Raw genomic sequence first — 26,552 nt, 5'->3', positions numbered from 1 at the left:
TGCTGAAGTATTAATTTCTTTCCAGTAATCTTGGGCACCATGTAACACAGATTGACCCTGGTGCCCCCTCAAAACATAAATAAAAATAATAAAATAAAATAAAATAAAATAAAATAAAATAAAATAAAAATAACTGCAAACCTGAATGCATTAATAAACTATGGGCATTAGCAAAAATAGTATAACTCCAGATAAAAATGCACACATGCATTTTCTACAGTGAGCCTAAATCTGCATGCACCATAAAATAAGTCATAGTGGAAAAAAAAACAAAAAAAAAAAAAAAAAAAAAGTGAACTAGACATTGAGGACAACAGTCTCAAGAGATCTTCAGCAGTCCAGTGTAAGCGCATTTCAAACACACAAACCCATCTTTTTATTTAGTGAAGGCCTAGAATAACCTCTTTTTGAAATGTGTATCTGTGCAGTATGCCCTCTCTAGGATACTGTCAGGCTCTCTCAATTAAGCTCAACAAAGTGGAGTAGGAAGCAGCCGGAGAGTCGGACTCGGCTTTGAGAAACAAGCCAGGGATTTCAAACGCCTGCATGTGCACGCCACCTAAAAGCTCTGCCTGAAAAATTTATATGCTCTATGATTCACATCTCATGAGCCGGTGTTGTTGTTCAGAGCTGCACATCTCAGCCAGAGCCGATTTCCTGCAGTCGGTGAAAGCGTGCCGCTGTATTGAGCGTGACACTGAACAGGAGGCTCTCTAAAGCACCAAATAAAACAGCACACCAGACCTTAATATGAACACCCATATCTCACACAGTTGGTTGAAATTCTCAGTTGTACTCCAAAACGGAAGAAAATCTGCATGGTCTGTTTTGTCTCTTATATTTGTCATTAGCTACATAAAGATGTTATATAAATTTATGACATATGCATATCTATCTATTTATCTATCTATCTATCTATCTATCTATCTATCTATCTATCAGACAAACATTTACCGTATACATAACTCATTAAGCATCAAAAATGTCACGTGACTTTAAGTCATGATCGAACTTAAGTCATGATCGAACAATATCATCGTACAGTAAACAATGCTCTGATGCAGTATTATTATTGTTTACTAAAACTGACACTAACATTATTAAAACTGTTTTTGTTAATTGAAATAAAGCTGAAATAAAATAAAATAATAAATACAATAAAATGAAATTAAATAAACTAATAAAAATGACAAAAGTGCATTACAAAATTACTAAAATTAAAATAAAAGTTTAATAATAAACATTAAAATATTAATGAATACTACATCTGTCAATGATTGCCAGCATACAAGCTGAAATAATAAAAAAATAAATAAATAAAATAAAAGTATCAAAATGACTAAAACTAAGATTAAAATGAAAACTGAAAATATAAAAATAAAATATAAAAAAGCCAATTATATTAATAATAAATACTATACATACATAATAAATACATATGGAAACAATGTATAACAAACAATAAATTGCATTTAATAAAAACAAATTGTGAAAAAAGGTGATACAGGATTCTTTGCAGGATTTTTCAGGATTCTTTGATAAACAGAAAAAAAAAAACAGCATTTATTTGAAACAGCCAAGAATCATCTATTGTTACAAACAATTATGTCAACTTTAATCAATTTACTGCACTATTGTTACATATTAATACAATAAAATAAAATAAAAATAAAATATTTTTTATAACTTTAGCTTAAAAACAAATGGAAATGAGAAAAGTTGCCTTGGATGTTAACAGAAAAAAGTTTTACTTTTTAATTTACTAAAACTAAATTGAAAATAAAAAAATCTTGCTAAACAGAAATATAAAAAAAACTAAAACTAATAAAAAATTGTATTTTATTAACAAAAATATATTAATAAATACTACATCTGTGAATGATTGCCAGCAAACAATCAATAAACTACATTTGATAAAAAAAAAAAAAAATATCAGAACAATATAAATTACAGCATTTCAAATGCTGTTATTATTGTTAAAAATTATGTTATTAAAAATTGTTGTCAACTTCAACTTTGCTACAAACTGAAATTAAAGTACTAAGATTAAAATGAAAACTGAAATTATAAAAATAAAATATACAAATAAAAGCCAATTCATTTTAATCATTAATAAATACTACATCTGGAAACAATGTCTAACAAATAATAAATGAATTACATTTAATTAAAAAAAAGTGACTTTACCCATTGGATTCAACATTCATTTCCATTTTTATTTTGCACCAGTTTCCCTGAAAGTGACCATTTTCAATTTTGTTCTCTTGAATACAGTGGATGGAAGTCCCACAGTTCTTTAAAAAACGCTATTCCAATTTTCTGTATGAATTTATTTGAACATTAGCTTTATGCAAGAACTAAATGCATACTAGGTTGCCAAATTTCTTCCAGATAAAAAAGACCAACTGTGGTCTGTGTTTTCATCATCTTTTTCTTTTTGCGAGCAAAGACTGTTAATGGAAGGATGCTCAAAGACATCACAGACAAGCAGAAGACACAACACACCCCACGAGACATGACAAAGTGCCACGGCCCCTGGCAACCAGCCCAACTTATTAAAAACACACTGCCGACCACCTGCCATGTGCAGGCTGAGCACGAGCCATCTGAAGGGCTGTGTTCGTTTCTTCGGGCATGTGATCTACCTGCACGCCACCATTCAGACCCGAGCCAGCCAGTGCTAGCCAATGAGGTGATTAGAGGGTAAAGTGGGCTACAGACAGCAAAGAAATCCACTGACCTCAGGATAAACAGAGTGACATTTTCAAAAGAGTGTTTTTATCAGTCGCCCATTGACTCCAACAAATGAGATAAACGTGCCCACATGGGAAAAAAACGCTCTCTCACACTCATCAATTACAGCAAACCATGGAAACTCGAGACAGACAGACTATGGGGGAAAACAAAGGCTTTGCAGAGATGATGTGAATCATAACTAGAGCTCACAGAGCGATGTAAAGAGAAATCAGTAATATGTAAAAGAACTAAGGAGGTGCCTGAGAACTATATTTGCAGTTTTTTTCAAATGAGAATTAATAATGTATTCCCCCCCAAAAAACAAAGTCTTGTAGTGATATCATTGTGTCAGATATCAATACTATAATGCCCAGTACCACATTACTAATTTATCATCATATTACATGCTATTTAAATAACAGGTAATCCAAGCTACTACAACTACTGCTTAACTACTGCAGCTGGTAGAATTTTTTATGTTTTTTTTTTAAGTCCCTTATGCTCACCAAAGCTGCAATTATTGCAATTATTAATTAAAAACAGTATTACTGTGAAATATTATTACAAATTCAAATAACTGTTTTCAATTTGAATGTATATTAAAATGTAATTGATTCTTGTAATGACAAAGCTGAATTTTCAGCATCATTACTCCAGTTATTAAATCATTCTAATATGCTGATTTGCTGCTCAAGAAATACACTACCAGTCAAAATATTTTTAGTGTGTTTTAAAGAAGTCTCTTCTGCTCACCAAGCCTGCATTTATTTGATTCGAAGTACAGCAAAAACAGTAATATTTTATTTATTTGAACAATTTTTAAAATGTAATTTATTCCTGTGATTTCAAAGCTGATTTTTTGCACGATTACTCCAGTCACATGATCCTACAGAAATCATTCTAATATTCTGATTTGCTGCTCAAAAAACATTTATTATTATTATTATTATGAAAACAGCTGAGCAGGATTTTTTTGTTTCTTTGATCAACAGAAAGTATTTATATGAAATAGAAATCATTTCAAACATTATAAATGTCTTTATCATCACTTTTGATCAATTTAAAGCATCTTTGCTAAATAAAATTATTAATTTCTATAATCAAAAAATAAATAAATAATACTGACTGTAGTCAGTTTTTGAATGGAAGATTTTTATTTCAGATAAATGCTGATCTTTAGATCTTTCTATTCATCAAAGAATCCTGAAAAAAATAGTTTTAAATATTGATAATAATAATAAGAAGAAGAAGAAGAAGAAAAAAAATGTTTCTTGAACAGCAAATCAGCATATTAGAATGATTTCTGAAGGATCATGTGGCACTAAAGATTGGAGTAATGATGTTAAAAATTTAGATTTGACCTCAAGAATAAATTACATTTTAAAATAGATTCCAATAGAAAAGAGTTATTTTAAATAGCAAAAAATATTTTACAGTGGAGAAGAGACTTACTTAAAAAACATTAAAAATCACTATTCAAAAACTTTTGACTGTAGTGTATGTATTATTATTACTATCACCATCAATTATTATTAAAAACAGCTGTGGTAATTAATATTACACTTCTTATTACCAACATTAAAAAACAGAAACATTAAAGTTAAGTTTTTAAATATAATAATAATAATATTTTTAATTATTAAAATTACTACTAATTATATTATTTTATTTGATGAATAGAAACTTCAAAAGAACAGAATTTATTTGAAACGTATTATAACTTGTCATTTTAGATCAATTTAATGCACCACTGACATAAAAATATTAATTTGCTTTATAATATATGATTTTTGCACAGTAATCCAAGGTGCTTCACAGAACGCCACAGTATTTACAAAAAAAATGTACAGTAAAATGGTAAATGTTAGAAAAAACATGCTTTTCTGGACATGTACTATAGTAATACTATGGTATTTTCATATACATCCTGATACTGCATGATCATATTCATACAGCATGGAATTTACATTGTAGACCAAGGTATTACAAAGTATATGACACTATTTCCAAGTATATAGTACATGTCCAAAAATGAGGTAATACCATGGTACTTATTGTATACACTGTATACTGTGAGAAGAGAATAAACATTAAAAATAGTACCAAAACATGCCATGATTTAAGCATTTTTTCTATGTATACCACAATAATACCATGGTATTTTCAGAAGTATGTTGGAGTGCAAGTAGAAGGGTTGAGGATGTGTTTGCAGTGTGATACGCTTCAGACTGCGGCACCTGAGAATAAAAAAATCATCAAGAGTGCAACAGCAATGCTTCATTGACAGCTCCATCCAGGGTTTGAACCTAAAAAGTACCAGCTTCAACCACCGTAACAACAATGAAAGATTTATAAGCAAAAGAAACACCTTAAATCAGCTACCAAACAAAAACCACGCACCAGCAACCGGCCTTTTCAAATAAAACAATCATAATGAAACAATCCTTTACCACAACACAAAAATATTCAAACTTTATGGATACCATCAATAAAACATTTGTGTATTGCCATGATAAAACACAAATATCATGTTGTTGGACATGTACTATAGTATTTTGACATACCATGACATATTCATGTAGTTAAAGAATACCACAGTACTGCAACATGACATTACCATAGTACATGTCCAAAAAAACATGGTAATACCTTGTTACTTAGTGTTTGCACTGAATAAAACAATCATAACGCTCTACCACAACATAAAAACATATTCAACCTTGTACATCATTAACAAAAAGACTTGGTATCACGATGACAATGTATAAATACCATGTTTTGGACATGTACTATAGTAATATCATAGTATTTTGAAACATACCATAGTACTAAATGATTACATTTTTATGTAGTCAAACAATACCATAGCACTGCAATGAGAAATGTCAAAAAACATGATATTAACACAGTACATGTCCAAAAATATGGTAATACCATGTTGCTTTATGCCATATAAAACAATTATAATGCAACAGAATGATTCAAACTTTAAGCAGCTGGATATTCATTAATTGCACACTTGACTGAAATAAAAAGCTGCAAACAGTTGGTGCACTTTTGTCACTTCAAAGAAACGGCAACAGAAAGAAAGAATGGTGTGAAACAGAGGGTCGCAATTATTCGGCGGTCCTCGGTCCTGCTCCGACCCAATTTACACTTTTGAGAAACAGGCTGTTCAAATAAAAGTTGTTAGGTTGTTAGAGCTGATGCAAGATTAAAAAAAAAAAAAACACGCAGATTAAAGGGTTGAGAAGAAAATACAGACAACAAAGGACGCTGAGTTAGAGACAAACATGAAACGGACAGACATTATAGGTCTCCTACCTGTCTGGCTGAGCTGCGAGGCGCTGCGACTCTTTCGGCTCAACCCCACGACCGCCGCCATCTTGGCTCCAATGCTGGAGCGCCGTTTCTTGTCGACGGTTCCCACCAGGCCCACGGCCGTGTCCGACTGGCTGCCGTCGGTCTTCTCCAGACTGCACATGTCGCCGCCGATGCTGGTGCTCTTGGTCATGTTGCCCCCGGCCGCCGTTCCCATTTGCCTGGTTTTCATTTTGGATGTAAATTCACTGTCAGTGGCGGCCCGTGGACGAGAGACGTGAAGAGAGGAGGAGGAGGAGGAGCGGCGGAGGGGAAGAGTAGAGGATGGATGGATGGATGATGGAGGAGAGAAAGGAGAGAGTTAGGTAAGTGGAGGGAGAAGGGGAACGGAGATTCAGGTCAGAGGTTAAAGGGATTAGGCCTCCAATCAGCTCAGGGTGCTTCACTGTAAAGTTTTGGGATGGGCCTTATATTCTAGGTGTTAAGTTTTAGTCGTCTAACAATAAGTAAACTGAGTAAAATGAAGAAAAAGATATATCCAACTACCAACAGATCGTCTGTCTACAATGTTAAACAGCCATTGCTAGTTCCAACACTAATATTAATGTCAATGAAATCAAACAGAGAGTGAAAAATAAGGCTTGCAAGGCCTTTGGACCTTAAAAGCAAAAGAAAACAACACAAAAACTACTAGTTAAAAACTAAAAGCTAAAATAAAAATCTGGCACTGTCCACACACACTGCAAAAATTCTATTTTAATCAGTGCTTTTATGTTGTTTTTCAGTTCAAATGTCTTGGATATTGACAGAAGTGTACATAAGTGGCGATAAAAAAAAGTGCTGTGTAAATAAGACTGCTTATTTGCACACCGACACAGTTGACAGCTGTTAACGCACGATCACTGTCTGAGATCAACTAACTGTAACACTGCGCTGCCGGGTTTCAGAACGAAATATACTTGATTGCAACCCGCTAAAATGAAAGCCTGCTTATTTAACGTTAGAAAATGTTGAAAATTCACATAAAAAAAGTAAAAAATAAATAAATAAATAAAGAACAAAACGTAGTATTAGCATTGTATTTTTTTAAGTGTACTATAAAATAATAGTATTTTTATTTTACACATTTTTTTTTATTTTAAAATAGTAGTATTATAAATTTATTTTGTTAACTTTTTAAAATAAAAAAAAAACTAAATAAAGTGCAATAAACTATTGTTACTATTATTTATTGTTTTATTTTTTATAGTTATATTTAATGGCTCACACTATGTGCATTTTCTTTTAACTCCAAATAATACATAATAATAAAAAAAGACCAAATGCAATTAATATATATATATATATATATATATATATATATATATATATCATAATTACAAAAGTTAGTTTGAAAAAAAAAATAAGTAAAAAAATAAATAAATAAATAAAAATGTATACATATAAAGGTATTAGCATTGTATTTTTAAGTGTACTATAAAATAATTGTATTTTAAATATGATATTATTATCACAATTTATTTTGCTAATTTTTTAAATAAAAAAATGTTAACTAAAAGTGCAATAAAACTATTATTACTATTATTTATTGTTTTATTTTGTTATGGTTATATTTAATGCCTCACATTATGAGCAGTTTGAGAACCCAACCATTTTTTTTTTTTTTTTTACAAATAATACAAAATAATAAAAAAGACCAAATACAATAAAAACAATCATAATCATAAAATCATTATGAAGATAATATTTTTTTTTCTGTATGCATGTAATACCTGGATGACAAAATAAGTTTGCCAAAATGCTCAGTATATAACTTACTTAAAAATACCAAAAAAAAAAAAAATTGTTTTAGATAAAAACTGTATGGTTGTACTACCTAAATGAAAAATGCAGCATAGTGAAATCATGTCACATTGTAGCATACTATTGTTTAAAACATTTACTAATTTTAATAATACAACATATTAAATATAAAAATAGTGTGCAGTATTTGATGTTTATTACACAGTATGCAAAAAACAGTACTTACTCTGACTCAGAATCAGGCCAGCAAAACTACCACATATGACTGACATTCAAGAATAACAATAAACACAAAACTAAACAGAAAATAGACCGATTTATAGATTTCTATGTTGTATATTTCAGTGAAATTACTAATTAAACAAATGTTATCAGGAGAGTGCCGCATAGGAAGCAATGTTGCTACACATAAGTAATATTTATGAAATAATAAGCATTAAAAATAGACAGTATGCACAGGTACAAAAATAATAATAATAATTGTCCATGCTGAAAATGCATTTACAGCTGCTTCCCTCATCATCTTGAATAAACCTGAGCTGTCTAGCAGCTCACTGTGATTCATTTAAGAGTCATAGCTCTCACACTTCCCACAAACTGTTCCTAAAAAAGCATAAAAACTCACACCAGTTCACCTATTTCTTCCTAACTGATAGGAACATCTCACGCATGAAGCATACAGTGAAATGACATTGAGTTTGATTTGTTAAGTTCACTCACTCACACTGAAATGCACGCTGCTCTATATATCACACAGACTGGTCTATTTTTCTTTCAGCATGACAAAAAAATGAGGACACGTGTAAAAAGATTAAATTAGCATCTGTGAGCGGCTGTGAGCGAACCGTGAAGCGAAAAGACAAATGACTTCCTGGACAAAGGATCCTAATGAAATCGTAATGATTATAAATGTGTTTAAATGATACACGTGCGGCCATAGGTCTGCTCTTCTTCATCATCAATGCAATTACAGCCACAGAAACATGTGACGGAAATCAATGAGCTCTGACAACATGTTCTTCAATTACTACAATTAGCCTTTTAGAAAAACAGCCCTGTCCAGAAGCCCTTTCTGCTCAAATACAGCCGTGCCACATCAATCCGTCTGTAATCTGGTAATCTTAGATCCTGAAACAACTGGGACTGATTGATTTTTTGGGAGAAAGAGAAGTATCAGTATAGTTCATCACTGCACTATTTATAGCTGTGAACTCCCATTTACACCCACAAATAACAAATAAATCACATATGAAATCATTATTTCAATTCATTAAAAAACACTGTTAACATTATTCATTTTTTTTAATAATGTAAATTTTTATGATTTATCTTAACATTATTTTAGTAATAGTTACTGCCATTATAGCATTTATTGTTATTTTTAATTAGCTTTTAGCTTTACATTTTCAGTTTTCATATTTTATGTGCATTAGTGTAAAACATTTCTATGTAGTTTTAATTAATTTTTGTTTTATTTTGTTTTCATTTACTTAAATGTATTTTATTTCAGTTAGCTGCTAAGACAACATTACTAATTTTTAAGTTTCTCATCAAATATTTATTTTTATTTTATTTTATATTTATTTTATCAAATATATATTTAATTTTAGCTTTATTTTAATTAAAAAAAAAAAAAAAAAACCTTAAAAGTTTTAGTTACAAGTAACAACTGCTAACATAGAAAACAGACAAAGAACAAACCCTCAAAAATTCTCCAAAAATTATGATCCATTCAAATGTTTTAGGACTCAATTCATCACAGAATGCATATACATGCTACATTGTCAAAGCTGCAACAAGGGGTGCAACAGCAAACTATAGCTCAAAATGCCATAGAGTCAGTTTTCGGTTAAATGTTGTTATTGCGGAGCAATAAGAATAGAGTGAAAATAAATGTGTTTGTTTCTGGCCCAACTATAGCCATACAAGTCCCTGGGGAAAATCACAACCCAACGCAACAGTGTGAGAGTTAATCACGGTTCTAAACAGCTACTGTTCCACTGACTGATTGATTGGCCGGGATGCTGCCAGACGCTATATTTATCATGCAGACGGCTCCCTCCAGCAGCGCCGAACGTGAGATGTTGGCAGACTCTCATATTCTCACAGACAGAAGTGTCGCACCGCTGGAGGGCTTCAGATGGCCATTACCTTCCTCTCATCACTGTAATGAGAACGGCTCATAGAGAGCTGTGACCGACACAAAACCCAGGTGGAGATTAACGCTGGATGCCAATTTACAAAATCCTTCATGACAACACACATCTGTCTTTCTGGATTATGTCTCACCATATGATTGACAGATAGGGAATTATCCATGCAAAAGTTTGCAAACAAATTCACAAAGATGATCAGAACATATCAGAACATAATGTGGTTGTACTTCATGATTTATATGGATGGACGAGGTCTAATCTGTAAAAAAAAAAAAAAGGCAACAGTTGTAGAATGTAGACTTAACTGCAATTTCATCTTTTTTTTAAACACTTCTATACTCAAAACCACAGTAACCAGAGGAGCAAACAGAGAAGTCACACACTATCTGTAACGGATCATTGAGCATTCTGACAACCTGCACGGGTTGTTTACTGAAGGATTACTAATGCCTCGATGGCTTCAGGCACTTTGGTGTGTTTGAATCTGGTCTGCTCTATAAAACTCGTTCTGCGATTAATAAAGAAGGCCTTTTGAACTGGTTGTCAGTCCAGACCAGTAGCCAGGGTGATATTATGCAGTGTAACCATTCATTGAGATGTGACAGTGTATATGTGAATGGATGTGCACCACTGAGTTGACCTGCAGACAGGGCCCACATCACAAATGGGAACACTGAATGACTCGTAGAATGAAATAATGATCTTGTTCTTTTAAAATGATTAGTCTTTAATATATTTTGCTGGCAGTATAGCAGTTACTTTATTAAAAATTGGTTTGAAACAATGTAAATGATAAGAAAAAAATGCTAACTCTTAAATAAAATAAAATAAAAAAAAATAAAGACTCATGCGGTCAGATTTCTAAAATAAAATAAAATCACTTACGGGGCTTGATTTAAAATATAATTACATTAAATTAAAAATAAAGACTTATGTGGTCAGATTTCTACAATAATAAAAAAATAAAATAAAATAAAATCACTTCTGGGGCTTGATTTATGGGTCTGATTTATAAAATAAAATAAAAATAATCAAATAAAATAAAGGTTAATGGGGTCGGATTTATAAAATAAAATACAATAAAAGAAAGATTTTTGGGGTCTGATTTGTTGATAAAATAAAATAAAATAAAACAACTTATGGGTCTTGATTTAAAATATAAAATAAAATAAATCTTGTTCTTTTAAAATTATTATCTAACAAAATTACTGACAGTACTGCAATCGCTTTATTAAAAATTGTTTTGAAACAAGGTAATTGATGAAACATATCTAACAAAATAAAATAAAATAAAATCACTTATGTCTAACTCTCCAATAAAATAAAATTAAATTTAAAAATAACTTACGTGGCTTGATTTAAAATATAAAATCAAATTTATTAGGGTCTGATTTATAAACAAAATAAAACAAAAAGACTTAAGGGACTCGATTAATAAAAATAAAATAAAATAATAAAAAGATTTATGGGGTCTGATTTATTGAACAGTTATGTCTAACTTTTCAATAAAATAAAATAAAATTACTTATGTGGTCTGATTAATAAAATATAATAAATGAATATAAATTTATAATGAGATTTATGGGGTCTGATTTATTGAACAGTTGTGTCTAACACATCAATAAAAAATAAAATTAAATTAAATTAAATTAAATAAAATTAAATAAAATTAAATAAAATGATTTTTGGGGAATGATTTATTGAACAGTTATGTCTAACTCTTCAATCAAATAAAGACTTATATATATATATATATATATATATATAAACTTATATGTATGTATTTTTTTTTCCTGTGTAAACAGTATAGCAGGAAGGCAGCTCACTAGATTTTGGGAAAAAGGCATAGTTTTCCAACTACCGCATGATGACATCAGCTCATCTCATTTTATGTTGAAGGTCACCTGAGCATCAGCCATGTGCCACTGAATTACACCATGATCATATGATGGTCACAAAAGAACATTACGGCTACAGCCAAAGTGGACATTTCTCTAGCAAAGGCCAAAGTCTCCATCCAAAGCTTCTCCTGATGGTCTATCAGGAGGTCTTGGCAGATAAGACCATCCTTCAGGCAAATGTACTTGGAGCGTCGCAGTGTCTCTCCGGGGATGTTTTTGCTCATCCCCAGCTGAACAGACTGTTCCTTTTTCATGCAGATTTTGCTAAGTGCATTTTCATCTAGGCCACAATGTTCCTTTACACCAAACAAAAACTGCGCGCTATTTTTCGTGGCACGCAGTGGCTCGGGTCCATTTTCTAGATTTTGAGTCATTCTACACCTCAAATGTGGACCTCTGCAGTGCTAAAACCAGAGTAAGCATAAAACATCCTCTCTCCATGAAAGAATGTGCATGCTTGGATATATTTTTGTCAGGTTCACGGCACTGCACTGCCTTGATATGAACGCTATGCACTGCCAAACTTCAAGAAAACACAACCGAGCCTTCAAATTCGCAACATACTTAAATTCATATTTCACTGCGAGATGGAACTCCCACAATGTCTGAAACATGCAACCTGTGTGAACGCATGATAATTACATACTGCGCCCGATGGGAAGGGACAAAACTGATATGATGACAAAAAGACAGAAGAATGCGGTCACCATCACCGTCCTTGAATTTATATAGACGAGGTGATGCGGAAAATCGGTTTCTATGGAAACGGTGCCCTGGGTCCTTGGCGTTTCAGTTAATTGTCTATCTAAATGAATGTGTCCTATTAAGGACTCCAAATTCAGTTATGGCATGAAATTCAACCATCACCACTATTAATACATACTCTTTTCATGACGAATACTCAAGAGCTCAGATGGCCTGAATAAAATAAATACGCCCTTGAGCTGCACACTAATACAGTATTTAATCAACACACTATAGTTATTTTTGGAAACTGACATGGTGCAGCCTGATAGATGGAAGATGTTGACAGTTTCATCTTCATCTCACAAACAAAGGGAAAAAACCTTGTTAAATAACACAAAATATAATGTCAAAATTGTTAACCATCACGCATCCTCTCTTAAAAGAATGTGTCAAAGTCTGATCTGTCAGCAAACGTGGGTTGTGATTTTTAAAATCAAAATGAAAAAAGGTCTAGTGAATAACACAAATACAAGGACCTACACTCTTAAAAGTAAAGGTTCTTTATTGGCATCATCAGTTCTATGAAGAACCTTGAACATCTATGGAAACTTTCAAATTTCAAAAAGGTTCTTTGTAGTCCAAAAAAAAAAAAAAAAAAAAAAAAGGTTCTTTAAAATTTTTAAATTGTTCTTTAAAATGGTTGACACAGAGGCTATTTCAAAAGCTAGGCAGTATAATTATGTTGCACTTTAGGATATATACTTGCTGGCTACATTCTACATTCTATTCTCTATAGTCATGGAAAAAATGCTACAATATATTATGACAAACTCAGTGGAAAAAAAAAAAAACAAGGTGGTGGACAAAGCCTAATGAAAGGTACTGACAAAAATGTTCAAATTTATTGAAAATTAACTATTTTATCCAATGCCAGAAAGAAAACATGCTGTCTTAAATGCAGGAGTGGGGTGAATACTTTTGAACAGGATGAAGATGTGCACATTTTTCATTTTAAAAGATTTTTTTCATTTAGTACATGTTTCTCAGAAGACAAAGTTAGTACAATTCACCTTCAATTTGGTCTTCAAATTGTTCTTAATGCTTAATGCACTTGAAGGGTTAGAAAATGAAGGAATTGTTTGATAAAGTTGTTATTTTTGATTATTATTATTATTATTTTTTTTATTTTTTTTGCACACAAAAAAAGTCTTGAACGTGGCGGCTGCATTGCCGTCTGTGCAGGGTCACAAAGCTCTCGGATTTCAACAAAAATATTTTAATTTGTGTTCCAAAAATGAACAAAGGTCTTAAAGGTCTGGAATGACATGACGGTAAGTAATTAATGACAGAAATTTTATTTTTGGGTTACCTATCCATCTAACAGCAGGGGGTGAAAACTTTTGAACAGGATGTATAAACTTTTCTTGTTCTAAATATACTTTTTCATGTAGTAGTGCCGTTCAGAAGCTACAAAACATACTTGCATGTTTCTCAGAAGACAAAGTAAGTGCAATTTACTAACTGTTCAATTTGATCTTCAAATTGTTCTTAATGCACTTCAAGTGCTATAAAATAAAGGAATTGTTTAAAAAAAAAAGTTTGTTTTTTTTTCCTCGCAGCTTCATAGCATTACAATTGAACCACTAATTTCACATGGACTATTTTATTGATGTTCTTATTACCTTTCTGGGTCTTGAACGTGTCAGTTGCATTGCTGTCTATGCAGGGTGAGAAAGATCTTGGATTTTATCAAAAATATCTTAATTTGTGTCCTAAAGATGAACAAAGGTTTGGAATTCATGACAGAATTTTCATCTTTGGGTGAACTATCCCTTTAGAAGCAAGGGGGTGAAAACTTTTGAACAAGATGAAGATTTACATTTTTCTGATTTTAAATGTATTTTATTACTTAGTACTGCCCTTCAGAAGCTACAAAATATACTTACATGTTTCTCAGAAGACAAAGTACAATTTACCTTCAATTTGATCTTAATATTGTTCTTTATGCTTTTAATGCACTTCAAGGGTTAGAAAATGAAGAAACTGTTTAATAAAATTAGCTATTTTTGTTTTCTTTTCACAAAAAAAGTATTCTCATATCTTCATAACATTATGGTTGAACAACTAATGTCACATGCACTATTTTATTGATGTCCTTACTATCTTTCTGGGCCTTCAACGTGGTAGTTGTGTTGCTGTCAGGGTCAGAAAGCTCTCGGATTTCATCAAAAATATCTTAATTTGTGTTCCGAAGATGAATGAAGGTCTTACGGGTTTGGACCGACATGAAGGTTTTTCATTTGGCCTGCTCTTCAGAAGCTACAAGAGATACTTGCATGTTTCTCTGAAGACAAAGTAAGTACAATTTACCCTGATCTTCAAATTGCTCTTAATGCACTTAATGTTTCCTCCTAGAGCCTTCAGTGAATGTTTGAACCTTTAAAGTGGCGTATAAGCCCCTCATCTGTTGTTAGTGAGGTAACAACATAGTATTAAAAATCAAGCACATGTCATTTCAAACAGGGTCATTTTTATAAATTTGGGTAAACATCTTTGACGTAAAAATCTTATTCAAGACAGTACTACATAAAAAATAACATTCATTTTGTATGACCCGTCCTCTAATTAACATTTTGCAGATTCTGCAAAGTGTATGTAACCTATGTATTTCATTTAAGACACTGCCTTCGAAGCTCACTAGGTTTTTAGAACAGCGCTATAATGTTCTCCGCTCTACTCCACAGAGAACTGACCTTTAAATGAAATGTGACGCAGCGCTAAACCGCTGTAGGCGATGCTAATGAAATTTAGTCCCATCATCAACTTCCACTCCCGATCAAAAATGGTGAATTCTTAAAGTGTGGTAGAGACTACAGCATCTATCTTTTCTCATGCTTGGCTTATACAGAAAGTGTATACAGCATCCTGCAAATGAAGAATTAGCTTTCAAAGCTTACTCAGACGCTCTCTACTTGACATTTCTGAAAATGAGATGCTAATGATTTGATACAGAGCAGAAAGTCAGCATCATCTGATCACATTATCACAGCAGCTTCAGTTTCACTAATGATGGTGTTGACTGTGAAACAGTATTAATAGCATATTAATTAAATGCTTAAAAAAAACGTTGTCCATTTAATGCAGAAATTAGGTATATAAAAAACATATGTAAAATCAAAAGTTGCATGTTATTATTGGAATGAACAGTTGCATTTTTATATATTTATAAGTAATGTTAACAAAAATCAATAAATACTGTAACAAATGCATTGCTCATTAATTTATAGACCTTATTATAAAGTATTACCAATGTCTTAAATAATTATATATTAGGACTGTCAAACGATTAATCACGATTAATCATATACAAAATAAAAGTTTTAATTTGCCCAATAAATGTGTGTACTGTGTGTAATTATTACGTATATCTAAATACACACAAATTAAAGTATATATTTAAGAGAAATATGTTATGTACAAAATATTTTATTTATATATAATATAAATTATATAAAAAATTATAATAAATATACTTGTAAATATTTCTTAAATATATACATGAATGTATCTGTATATATATAAATATATACACATACATACATCTCAATAAAATGTGATATTTGTGAATAATATCAATTAATTTTTTAATGCATTTAATTATTAAGAGAATTTTCTTATCCCACTGGCAAATATTGTATTATATTGATATTATTTTGTGTGTGTGTGTGTGTGTGTGTGTGTGTTATTATTTTACAAATAAATCATAAAGTGCAATGAGGTCATGGGTTAAGAAAATGTTAAGATTTTTAACATTTTTAAAATTTAAATTGAAAAAATGTACATTTAAAAATGAAAAATTAAATGAAAAATTACATGTAACTTTAAAATTAAGATATATTCTCTGAAAACAAGTCTATGTGAAAGAATTTTGCCTATTAAGTGCATTTATTTTAAGGATGCTTATACTGTACATTTTTACTCTAAAACAAGCCAAAGTTACTGATTTAGAAAACGATTTGTGCAATAAAGGACTTCTGCATTTGACACTGCATTTAAAATCGTCTGACTAGAGGATAATAATACCACAAAAACCAATAGAAACGAAAGAGATGAAATATCTCATGACTGTCTGTGTACTGGGAACACATGCTTCGGCGACCACTCCCAAACCTCAATGCCTCTTTGTGCCTTTTAAGGCAATGCTAAGTAACCTCTTTATGGCTTTGTTTTCCTTCTTTTCTCCACCTGCTAGTTTCATACGTGCATATTAGTTATGAGATTGCATAACTAAGCTGCAAAAAAACTGCCACCAGAACACATGCCTCTCATATATTACACAAGTCACCTAATGAGGCAGACGATGCCTGTGGCTCTTCCACCATCGCCGTTGACATCACTTCCTGTTTTCTCAAGGCACGTATTGACTTATCCGTCACGCCTCAGTAAACACAGACAGACAGAAAGATCACCTGAAGAACGCATGACATTACAGGCAAACACTTTTTGCCTCTTCAGCCAAATCACCGTTCCTTATGCACAATCTGCGTTCATCAATTCGCATGTTCGGTTAACGCAATATGATCAACAATACGCTTCAAAGGTCTGTTTACGCTTACAGTCACTTATTAACAAAGAAAATCGTGTTCCTATCTTCCTCATTACAAACCCCATGAGAGCCTAATGCATCGCTCAGAGGCCCAGATGACAAGTGCAGTGTCAACAGTGAGAAATTATGAGTTCAGAAATATCACAAATACGGCCTGACGGACTTAAAAATTTACCTTACAAACTCTATAAATTACAATAGCTTCTCAACCATACTAAAATAACACTGCAAAAAGCATTTAAAAAGCTATTTACAGCATATCCATTATAGTTTAGTGTAATAACATTTATGTCAAATATTATTTTTCATTTGAATGAGAATGGCTGTTAGCCACAGTATAAAATAAAATCACATCAAATACAAAGTAACTCTTGTACTTATAGAATCAGGGACTGCTTAATTGTCATGATAATAAGGTCAAAAAGCATTATAAAATCAATTGAGTATGAAGCTGTATCTGAATGGAGGCCTTTATGGGGGTAAAAGGGCTATTAGAAGGTCTGCAGACATTGATATAAAACATTTCATAACATTAAACATTTCAAGTTCTTAATAAACCTCAAATAAAGCTTTATGAGTGTTGAATTTTAGTCGCAGTATATACAAACAGCAGCACATTAAAATGCCATACAGACATTAAACATACATAAGCAGCACTAGCACATGACTGAAACTGATTCATTCATCATGAGCGAATCACCATGGCTTGCCATCTACTGTATCTATACACTCATTTCACTGGACTCGAGTTGGCAGTTTTAGTTCAAGTTTTCAGCAAGCTATATCTGGAATACAGTATTATTTAGGTCGTCCTACAATAATTTAAAAAAGTATCCTTGACTTAATAACCCAATTCCCAACTCAACTGTCCAATTCCCTATTCCCAACTCTGCAAGATAGCGCTGAATTTTTTTGTTTAGTTCTCATCCTAAATGTGCACAAATTATTTTTAAATTCAAATATAGATCAATCTTTCTGTTCTACAATAATAATAATAATAATAATAATAATAATCATCATAATTTATTATTATATTACTATTATTATTGTTGTTGTTGTTGTTGTTGTTAATGACTAAACAGGCAACAAATTATTTTTTTAAAGTTAAGAAATAATAATAATAATAATAATAATTATAATAATAACAATAATAATTAATAATAATAATAATAATTATTATTATTAATAATAATAAGCATCTGCTAAATGACTAAATGTAAATGTAATAATAATAATAATAACAATAATAATAATAATAATAATAATAATAATAACAATAGTAATAATAGTAATAATAATAATAATAATAATAATAATAATAATAATGATAACAAATTACGTTTATTTTATACTTCCTGTTCTGCCAAATGATTTTGTTGTGGACTGATGGGAACTGAAACTAAAACCTTTTAAAAAAAAATCTTTATTTGAAATAAAATAAATGTTAATCGAATATAAATAAATAAATAAATAAATAAATAAATAAATAAATAACCAAGGGAAAATGTATCATTTTTTTGTTAAAACTAAAATGATGAACTACGACACTAACACTGGACGTAAATGTTTGTAAATATTTTGTTTTATTTATGAGTGTTCTATATTAATTCTGAAATAAATAAATAAGTTTATTTTATACTTCCTTTCCTGTTCTGAATACTGTAATTCAAAGGATTTCTTGTGAATTTATGGGAACTAAAACCTTAAGAAAAACATTGTAACCTAAATAAATAAAGAAGCTACTTTTTACTATTTTTAATTTTTATTTAGTTTAAATTGATAAACTAAAATCTCCAAATCTAAAAAATAATATATAAAACTATACTGACATAAAAAAAAACTAATAAAAATGACAAAACACAAAGTAACAAAACCTTATTAATATAATTAAAATTAAAATTCATAAAAATATAAATATATAATATAGAAAGATAAAACTAATTAAAATATTAGTGAAAACTATAATAGTACCACAATGACACTAAAATAACACTGGATGTAATGTTTGTAAATATTTAGTTTTATTTACCAGTATTTTATGTTATATTTCATTTTTTATTGAAATGCATACACACATACACAAAATAAATAAATAAATACTAAAATACTTTAAGTATAATAAATACTTTTTTTTTTTAACTTTATTTATTTATTTATATTTTAAAATTACTATGACTTTAAGGGTAATACTCGGAAAGAGTATAAATCATTCTAAGTGCACCTTGTTTGGTCATGAACAGAATACACCAGCAGTATGTTTGTATCCAATGGAATGCCTTGTAGCTACGGTATGAGATACAGCTGGATGCCATGGCTATAATTTACCTGAGGTCCGTCTCTGAGACCGTCCTCTGGGCCACGCCCTCTTCAGACTCCTCCTCCAGCTCTGCCTCCTCTCTGTCTACACTATCTGTCTGTCTCCTCAGCTTTCCTGCCTTTCCCCCTCCTCCCCTCTTCCTCCCACTGTCCTCCTCTAACCCTCCTTTCTCCTGTTCCTCCTGTAACGCTTCCCCAACAGAGTCCTCCCCCTCCCTGGAGAGGCTCCGCCCCTGCACTGCATTGCTGTGGGCGTGGCCGGCAGAAGTAGAAGCAGAGGTGTAAGCAGCATGCAGAACAAAAATGAAGCACAGTGAAAAAAACAGGTGTCAACACTACCTGAATGTAAACCGTAAAGTAAGAATGAATGAATGACAACACAACAAAATAACACAATGCAAACAGTAAAACCAACAGAAGCCAGACAGTATGCACATATAACAGAACAAAAATGTGTTTCAAAGCTTGCAGAACTTAAATATTCACCTCTAGCGTGTTAGACGAGAGTGTGCTTAGTTGTTGGTGATTATTTGCTAGCATTTCGCCGTTCAAAAGTTTGAGGTCAGTACAATGTTGGTTTGAAGATGTCTGTTATGCCTACCAAGGCTTCAACTATTTAGTCAAAAATACAGTAAAAGCAGTAAAAATTGTGAAAAATTATTACAATTTAAAAGAACTGTTTTGCATTTAAAAAATTTTTAAAATGTAATTTATTTCTGTGATGCAAAGCTGATTTTCAGCATCATTACTCCAGTCTTCAGTGTCACATGATCCTTCAGAAATCATTCTAATAGGAGGATCTTACTGACCTCAAGCGTTTGAAAGGAAGTACATATTCAATTTAAAATGTATAGACAATTTTAGAAAGCCCGCATTGATTTGGAGCCAAACTCACCTAAACCGAACCCAATCTTGAACGCCCTCAGACCCAGAAAATGATAAAGCCTACAGAGCTGCTGTTTCTCTCAGGCCATGTACACACTGCAGCTAAATATGATCCTCACTCCTTTTCCGAGTGCTTAATCCTGTTCTGCACACAGCAGGTATTTATAGGAGTGATAACCTCATTCTATAACAAAATGTACGCCTGGAAGATTCTGATATGAGATACATTTTGACCCATTTATTAATTTGGATACCAGTTTAGTACGCTTATATCCAAAATGACTTACAAATGAGGAACATAACAAGCAATTCATTACAGAGCCAACAATATTAATCGTATTCATGTAGAATTACATTTTCATGTAGTCAGACTAATATTTTGGACAAAGACCTGTCCACTTAAACTGAAAGAGACCGTTTGAAGTGATCAAACACAGTTTGGAGAATCAGTTGGAGAAAATTAATGTTCATCAAGTAATAAGTACTGATTATTTTACAAACATGACTTTGAATTTAGAATTTTTTTTAACTTTGTTGACAAACTTTTTTTTAGCTAAAATGACACACTGCCGTTCAAAAGTTTGGGATCAGTAGGATTTTTAGTCTCTTATGCTCATTAAAGTTCCATTTATTTAATCAAAAATACAGAAAAAAGTAATAATAGGAAATACAGGTGCATCTCAATAAATTAGAATGTCATGGAAAAGTTCATTTATTTCAGTAATTCAACTCAAATTGTGAAACTCGTGTATTAAATAAATTCAATGCACACAGACTGAAGTAGTTTAAGTCTTTGGTTCTTTTAATTGTGATGATTTTGGCTCACATTTAACAAAAACCCACCAATTCACTATCTCAACGAATTAGAATATGGTGACATGCCAATCAGCTAATCAAATTCCAGAGCCTTCAAAATGGTCTCTCAGTTTGGTTCACTAGGCTACACAATCATGGGGAAGACTGCTGATCTGACAGTTGTCCAGAAGACAATCATTGACACCCTTCACAAGGAGGGTAAGCCACAAACATTCATTGCCGAAGAAGATGGATGTTCACAGAGGGCTGTATCCAAGCATGTTAACAGAAAGTTGAGTGGAAGGAAAAAGTGTGGAAGAAAAAGATGCACAACCAACCGAGAGAACCGCAGCCTTGAGAGGCTTGTCAAGCAAAATCGATTCAAGAATTTGGGTGAACTTCACAAGGAATGGACTGAGGCTGGGGTCAAGGCATCAAGAGCCACCACACACAGACATGTCTGGAATTTGGCTACAGTTGTCGTACTCCTCTTGTTAAGTTGCTCCTGAAGCACAGACAACGTCAGAGGTGTCTTACCTGGGCTAAGGAGAAGAAGAAATGGACTGTTGCCCAGTGGTCCAAAGTCCTCTTTTCAGATGAGATCAAGTTTTGTATTTCATTTGGAAAACAAGGTCCTAGAGTCTGGAGGAAGGGTGGAGAGGCTCATAGCCCAAGTTGCTTGAAGTCCAGTGTTAAGCATCCACAGTCTGTGATGATTTGGGGTGCAGTGTCATCTGCTGGTGTTGGTCCACTGTTTTTTTGAAAACCAAAGTCACTGCACCCGTTTACCAAGACATTTTAGAGCACTTCATGCTTCCGTCTGCTGACCAGCTTTTTAAAGATGTTGATTTCATTTTCCAGCAGGATTTGGCACCTGCCCACACTGGCAAAAGCACCAAAAATTGGTTAAATGACAATGGTGCTGGTGTGCTTGACTGGCCAGCAAACTCACCAGACCTGAACTCACCTATTGCCAAGTGGAAAATGAGAAACAGGAGACCACAAAATGCAGATGAGCTGAAGGCCACTGTCAAAGAAACCTGGGCTTCCATACCACCTCAGCAGTGCCACAGACTGATCACCTCCATGCCACGCCGAATTGAGGCAGTAAATAAAGCAAAAGGAGCCCCTACCAAGTAATAGTTGAGATAGTGAATTGGTGGGTTTTTGTTAAATGTGAGCCAAAATCATCACAATTAAAAGAACCAAAGACTTAAACTACTTCAGTCTGTGCACACTGAATTTATTTAATACACGAGTTTCACAATTTGAATTGAATCACTGAAATAAATGAACTTTTCCACAACATTCTAATTTATTAACATGCACCTGTATTATTGCAAATATAAATAACTGTTTTTTTATTTTAATATCTTTTAACACATAATTTATTTTTGTGATGCAAAGCTGAATTTTCATCAGCCATTATTTTAGTCTTCAGAGTAATCATTCAGAAATCATTCTAATATGCTGATTTATTATCAATGTTGAAAACAGCTGTGCTTCAGGATTTTTTGACGAATAAAAAGTGTGTATATTGTTAGAATATATATGTCTATTTTAAATAAATGCTGTTCTTTTTAACATTTTATTCATCAAAGAATCCTGAAAAAAGCATCACAGGTTGCAAAAAAAGAATTAAGCAGCACAACAATTTAAACACTGACGATAAATCAGCACATCAGAATGATTTCTGAAGGATCATGTGACACTGAAGACTGGAGTAATGATGCTGAAAATTCAGCTTTGCATCACAGAAATAATTTATATTTTAAAGTATATTAAAACAGAAAACTACTATTTAAAATTGCAATAATATGTCAATTTTACATTTTTTTCTGTATTTTTAATTTAAAAAAATGCAGCGTTGATGAGCAGAAAAGTCTTTTTAAAAAAAAAAAAACATTAAAAATCATACTAAATCATACTAACTTTTGAACAGCAGTGTACGAATTGCTTTGTACGTATTTGACTTTAACTTCCTTACATTCAAATTCTGCATCCTGTTTGCATTCTCACTTCAAATTCAGGAATTAAATTGCCATAAGGCATTTTCAACTCTGCAAATATTATGTTTCCAGGTGGACTGGTAACACATTTCCTGGAAGTCTGTCAATCAGATTAGAGCTGCAGGGTTTTGGATAGAGATGCTAGTTATGTGATCAGTATGCCTTCAGATGGTGGGTGGTATGAGGGCATGAGGCTGAGACTAAACACGCATAAACTTCCTGCCTCGGTTTGCTAATAACTGCCAAATGATAATAATATTTCCAGCAGTGTTATTTTTAACTAAAACTTCATTTTAGTTTAAAATATTTAAACTTTAAATATTTAAATAAAGCTGAAATAAAAGAAACTATAAATATTACATAAAAAAAAAAAAAAAAAATATATATATATATATATATATATATATATATAGAGAGAGAGAGAGAGAGAGAGAGAGAGAGAGATAGACAGATAGATAGATAGACAGATAGACAGATAGATATGTTAAATGTTAATTAAAATGACTAAAACTAGAACCAAAACACAAATACATTAATGCTAAATAGAAATATATGTTCAAAAAAAAAAAAAAGCAAAAATCACATAAATCTAAAATTAAAACTGAAAATAGAAAAATAAAAGCTTATTTAAAATATAGAAATAATACTAAAATAACTGTGGTTTCCAGATGCTAACATTAGTTTGGTCCAAAACACCAAATGCGTTAAACTATTAATACCCATGTTTCTTCCACAGCAAGGAGACGCCAAAACATGAGGAATTCACTCCTGCAAATACATGCGGTTGTCACTCCCAAAACTTTGCAGTGTGTACGTGGCCTCAAAGAACTCAGTTTGGGAGCTCTCGCTGTTTACGGACTGAACTGTAACGCACTGGTTTGATAGTTATCCTGACTCGAGAAGCGGCCGTCTCACCTGATTTTGCGGCTGCCCCGCGGCCGTTCTGATTGGACAGAGATGTAGCTCATGCTGCTGAATCGAGACGCACTGCTGGTTCTCGACACAGCGGACACGTCGCTGACATCACTGTCCGAAGACTTGGCCGAGAGGTTTTCTCCACGCTGAGGGTCCCTTCCCGAACGCTGCTGAACAAACACGAAACATGCGGTCAGATGCTTACAGACGACAAAATAGAAAATACAAAGAGGTTAAATGCCAAGTGGAACTTTTATTTTAAAATTCAAAATTCTAAAATTCTAAAATAAACACTAACAATAATAATAAAAAAAACATTAAATAAAACAAAAATAATAAATTCAAAATAAGACACGAATAATAATAATAATAATATAGTAAAAATATAAATTCATGAGCATTCCTTAAGCTCAAACAGTACAGCATGGGTTAGATTCCCAGGGAATGCATGAACTGATCAAATGTTTACCTAACATTATTAAGTTGCTTTGGATAAAAGCATCAAATTCATCCATTTTTAATTTTTTTTTTTGTTTTGTTTTTAATGTAACCTACAAAGAAGCATGATTAAAACAAAAGTCACTACGTTTATACCAAAGTATTCCTGGTTATCTGGATCTTGGCCATGGAGAGGGATTGTAGCGTCTTATGTAACATACTTGTTTATAAGGTGTTTATGACTCGCTATGATCATTATAAACATTATGTTCTCACTGGCGCCTCTATCAGACAGAGCAAACAAACCAAGTCCTTATCTGCATTTAACAGAATCCTGCAGAACTGGGCCTGTATAATGCTTTTCATGCCACGCACTTAAAAGCATGCTAAGGGAAGACGATATAGCCGTACATGGCGTTGAATCTCAGCACAATGTCCAGTGTGTATACAAATACTAATGTATATACAGAGCAGTGACCTGAACCTGGAAGTATATAAATATGTCTATAAAAATTTCACAACTGCTCGAAATGGGTTGCCAAACAAACATCATGTTTAATCTATGATCTCTTAAGTTCAAATAAGCAGTCTGAATGGCTGAAAAGTGCTCTGGTTTGCTGACTACCTGGACTTAGTTTAACTACAGCCACAACTACTACAACTAAAAGTTTAGCTACAACTAAAACTAAAAGCTACAACCAAAATGTAGCTAAACTCATGCTTTTTAAGGGGGTGAAAGATGATCTTGGTCAATAAATAAAATAAAATGCTGGGTTATTTTTTTTTTTTTAACCCAAATGCTGGGTTAAGCACGTTGGGTCATTTTATTGGGTTATTTTTTTAATATTTTTACCCAGCTTCTGGATTATTTTTTAACCCAAATGCTGGGTTCAACTTGTTGGGTCATTTTATTGGGTTATTTTGAAAAATTTTTACCCAGGTGCTGGGTAGTTTTCTGTAACTAAGTTGCTGGGTCATTTTTAACGCTATTTTTTAATGTTAGTTTTTCTACCCAACTGCTGGGTTGAGCCTGTCTCTGAAGAAACAACCCAACTGCTGACAGTCAGTCAGAGCATGTGTTTTTTGAGTCCTCTACAGGACAGAGCGGTTCTCAGTGCCACCTTCTTCAGCGAAGTAGAGGTTTGTATACATTTTATTTCCTTTATAAAGTTTTTACAGTGCTGTAAATTGTATTATTTTACACAACGCAACATAAAGACAAGATGTCAGTCAGCAGCGATGGAAATGCAGGATGGAAACGCCTTTTTCCTTACATAAAGTAAAATAATTTGTTATTTTATTTGTTATTGTACTCAGTTTCATCTTAAAATATGTTCTCTAATGTCAGTACTGTATGTTTATGGCCAGGTTTTGGAGTCAGTCACAGCATCTTTCAGCTACGAGTGAAACGCGAGGCCACGGTCTGAAGTACACAGTTAAACCAGCGAACAGCAGCCCTTCACCGGCTCAGATTTCGGCGACACACCGGCATGAGGATTAGCGCTATTTCAGTAAAAAGTGATTACAGAGAACAGTTGAATACACTAAAATTAAAATTCTGCTTTTAAATGTTACATTTTTTATGTCTAAAATGTTAAATGTTAAACGAGTTTAAATGTATGTAATATTGTAAACTATGCTGTATTTACCCAAATAAATTCAATTTGTTTTGTATTTTGTCCATGTGTTCTTGCTTAATAATAAATGTCATCATTTGATTTTTGCTGTTGCCTCTAGTAATTCTGTGTGTGTTTTTATAAGTTCCAGTCCATTTTAAACCAGCAATATAATCATTTTTTAAACAACAGTTGACTTAAATAAAATAACCCAGCATGTTTGGTAAAAACATTTAACCAAAATAACCCAGCATGTCCAATATTTACCCAGCGCTGGGTTGTCAAATAACCCGAGCTGGGTTGTTTTTTTTAGAGTGCAAGCATGCATACAGTATGTTTTATTTATTTTAGTCTTTAAACAATTATAA

The 26,552-nt window shown here is 32.2% G+C and overlaps 1 protein-coding gene across 5 annotated transcripts in view; it reads right to left on the bottom strand.

Annotated features, from left to right (window-relative positions):
- Nucleotides 1-26,552, bottom strand: part of rims2a (regulating synaptic membrane exocytosis 2a) — a 197,545-nt gene that overhangs the window by 28,826 nt on the left and 142,167 nt on the right. For 4 of the 5 annotated variants that reach the window (XM_051130497.1, XM_051130498.1, XM_051130501.1 and 1 more), the window contains 2 exons: nucleotides 24,131-24,300; nucleotides 6,061-6,305 (listed from right to left, as the gene is read on the bottom strand). In XM_051130497.1, coding sequence (XP_050986454.1) covers nucleotides 6,061-6,305; nucleotides 24,131-24,300 — 415 coding nt within the window. Of the gene's footprint in view, nucleotides 1-6,060; nucleotides 6,306-19,535; nucleotides 19,773-24,130; nucleotides 24,301-26,552 lie in introns of all 5 variants that reach the window. The other variant, XM_051130500.1, reaches the window with a different exon arrangement.

The sequence above is a fragment of the Labeo rohita genome, chromosome 16, assembly GCF_022985175.1.
Source record: "Labeo rohita strain BAU-BD-2019 chromosome 16, IGBB_LRoh.1.0, whole genome shotgun sequence".
In the NCBI taxonomy this organism is placed as follows: domain Eukaryota; kingdom Metazoa; phylum Chordata; class Actinopteri; order Cypriniformes; family Cyprinidae; genus Labeo; species Labeo rohita.
This window is presented reverse-complemented; position numbering and strand designations above follow the sequence as displayed.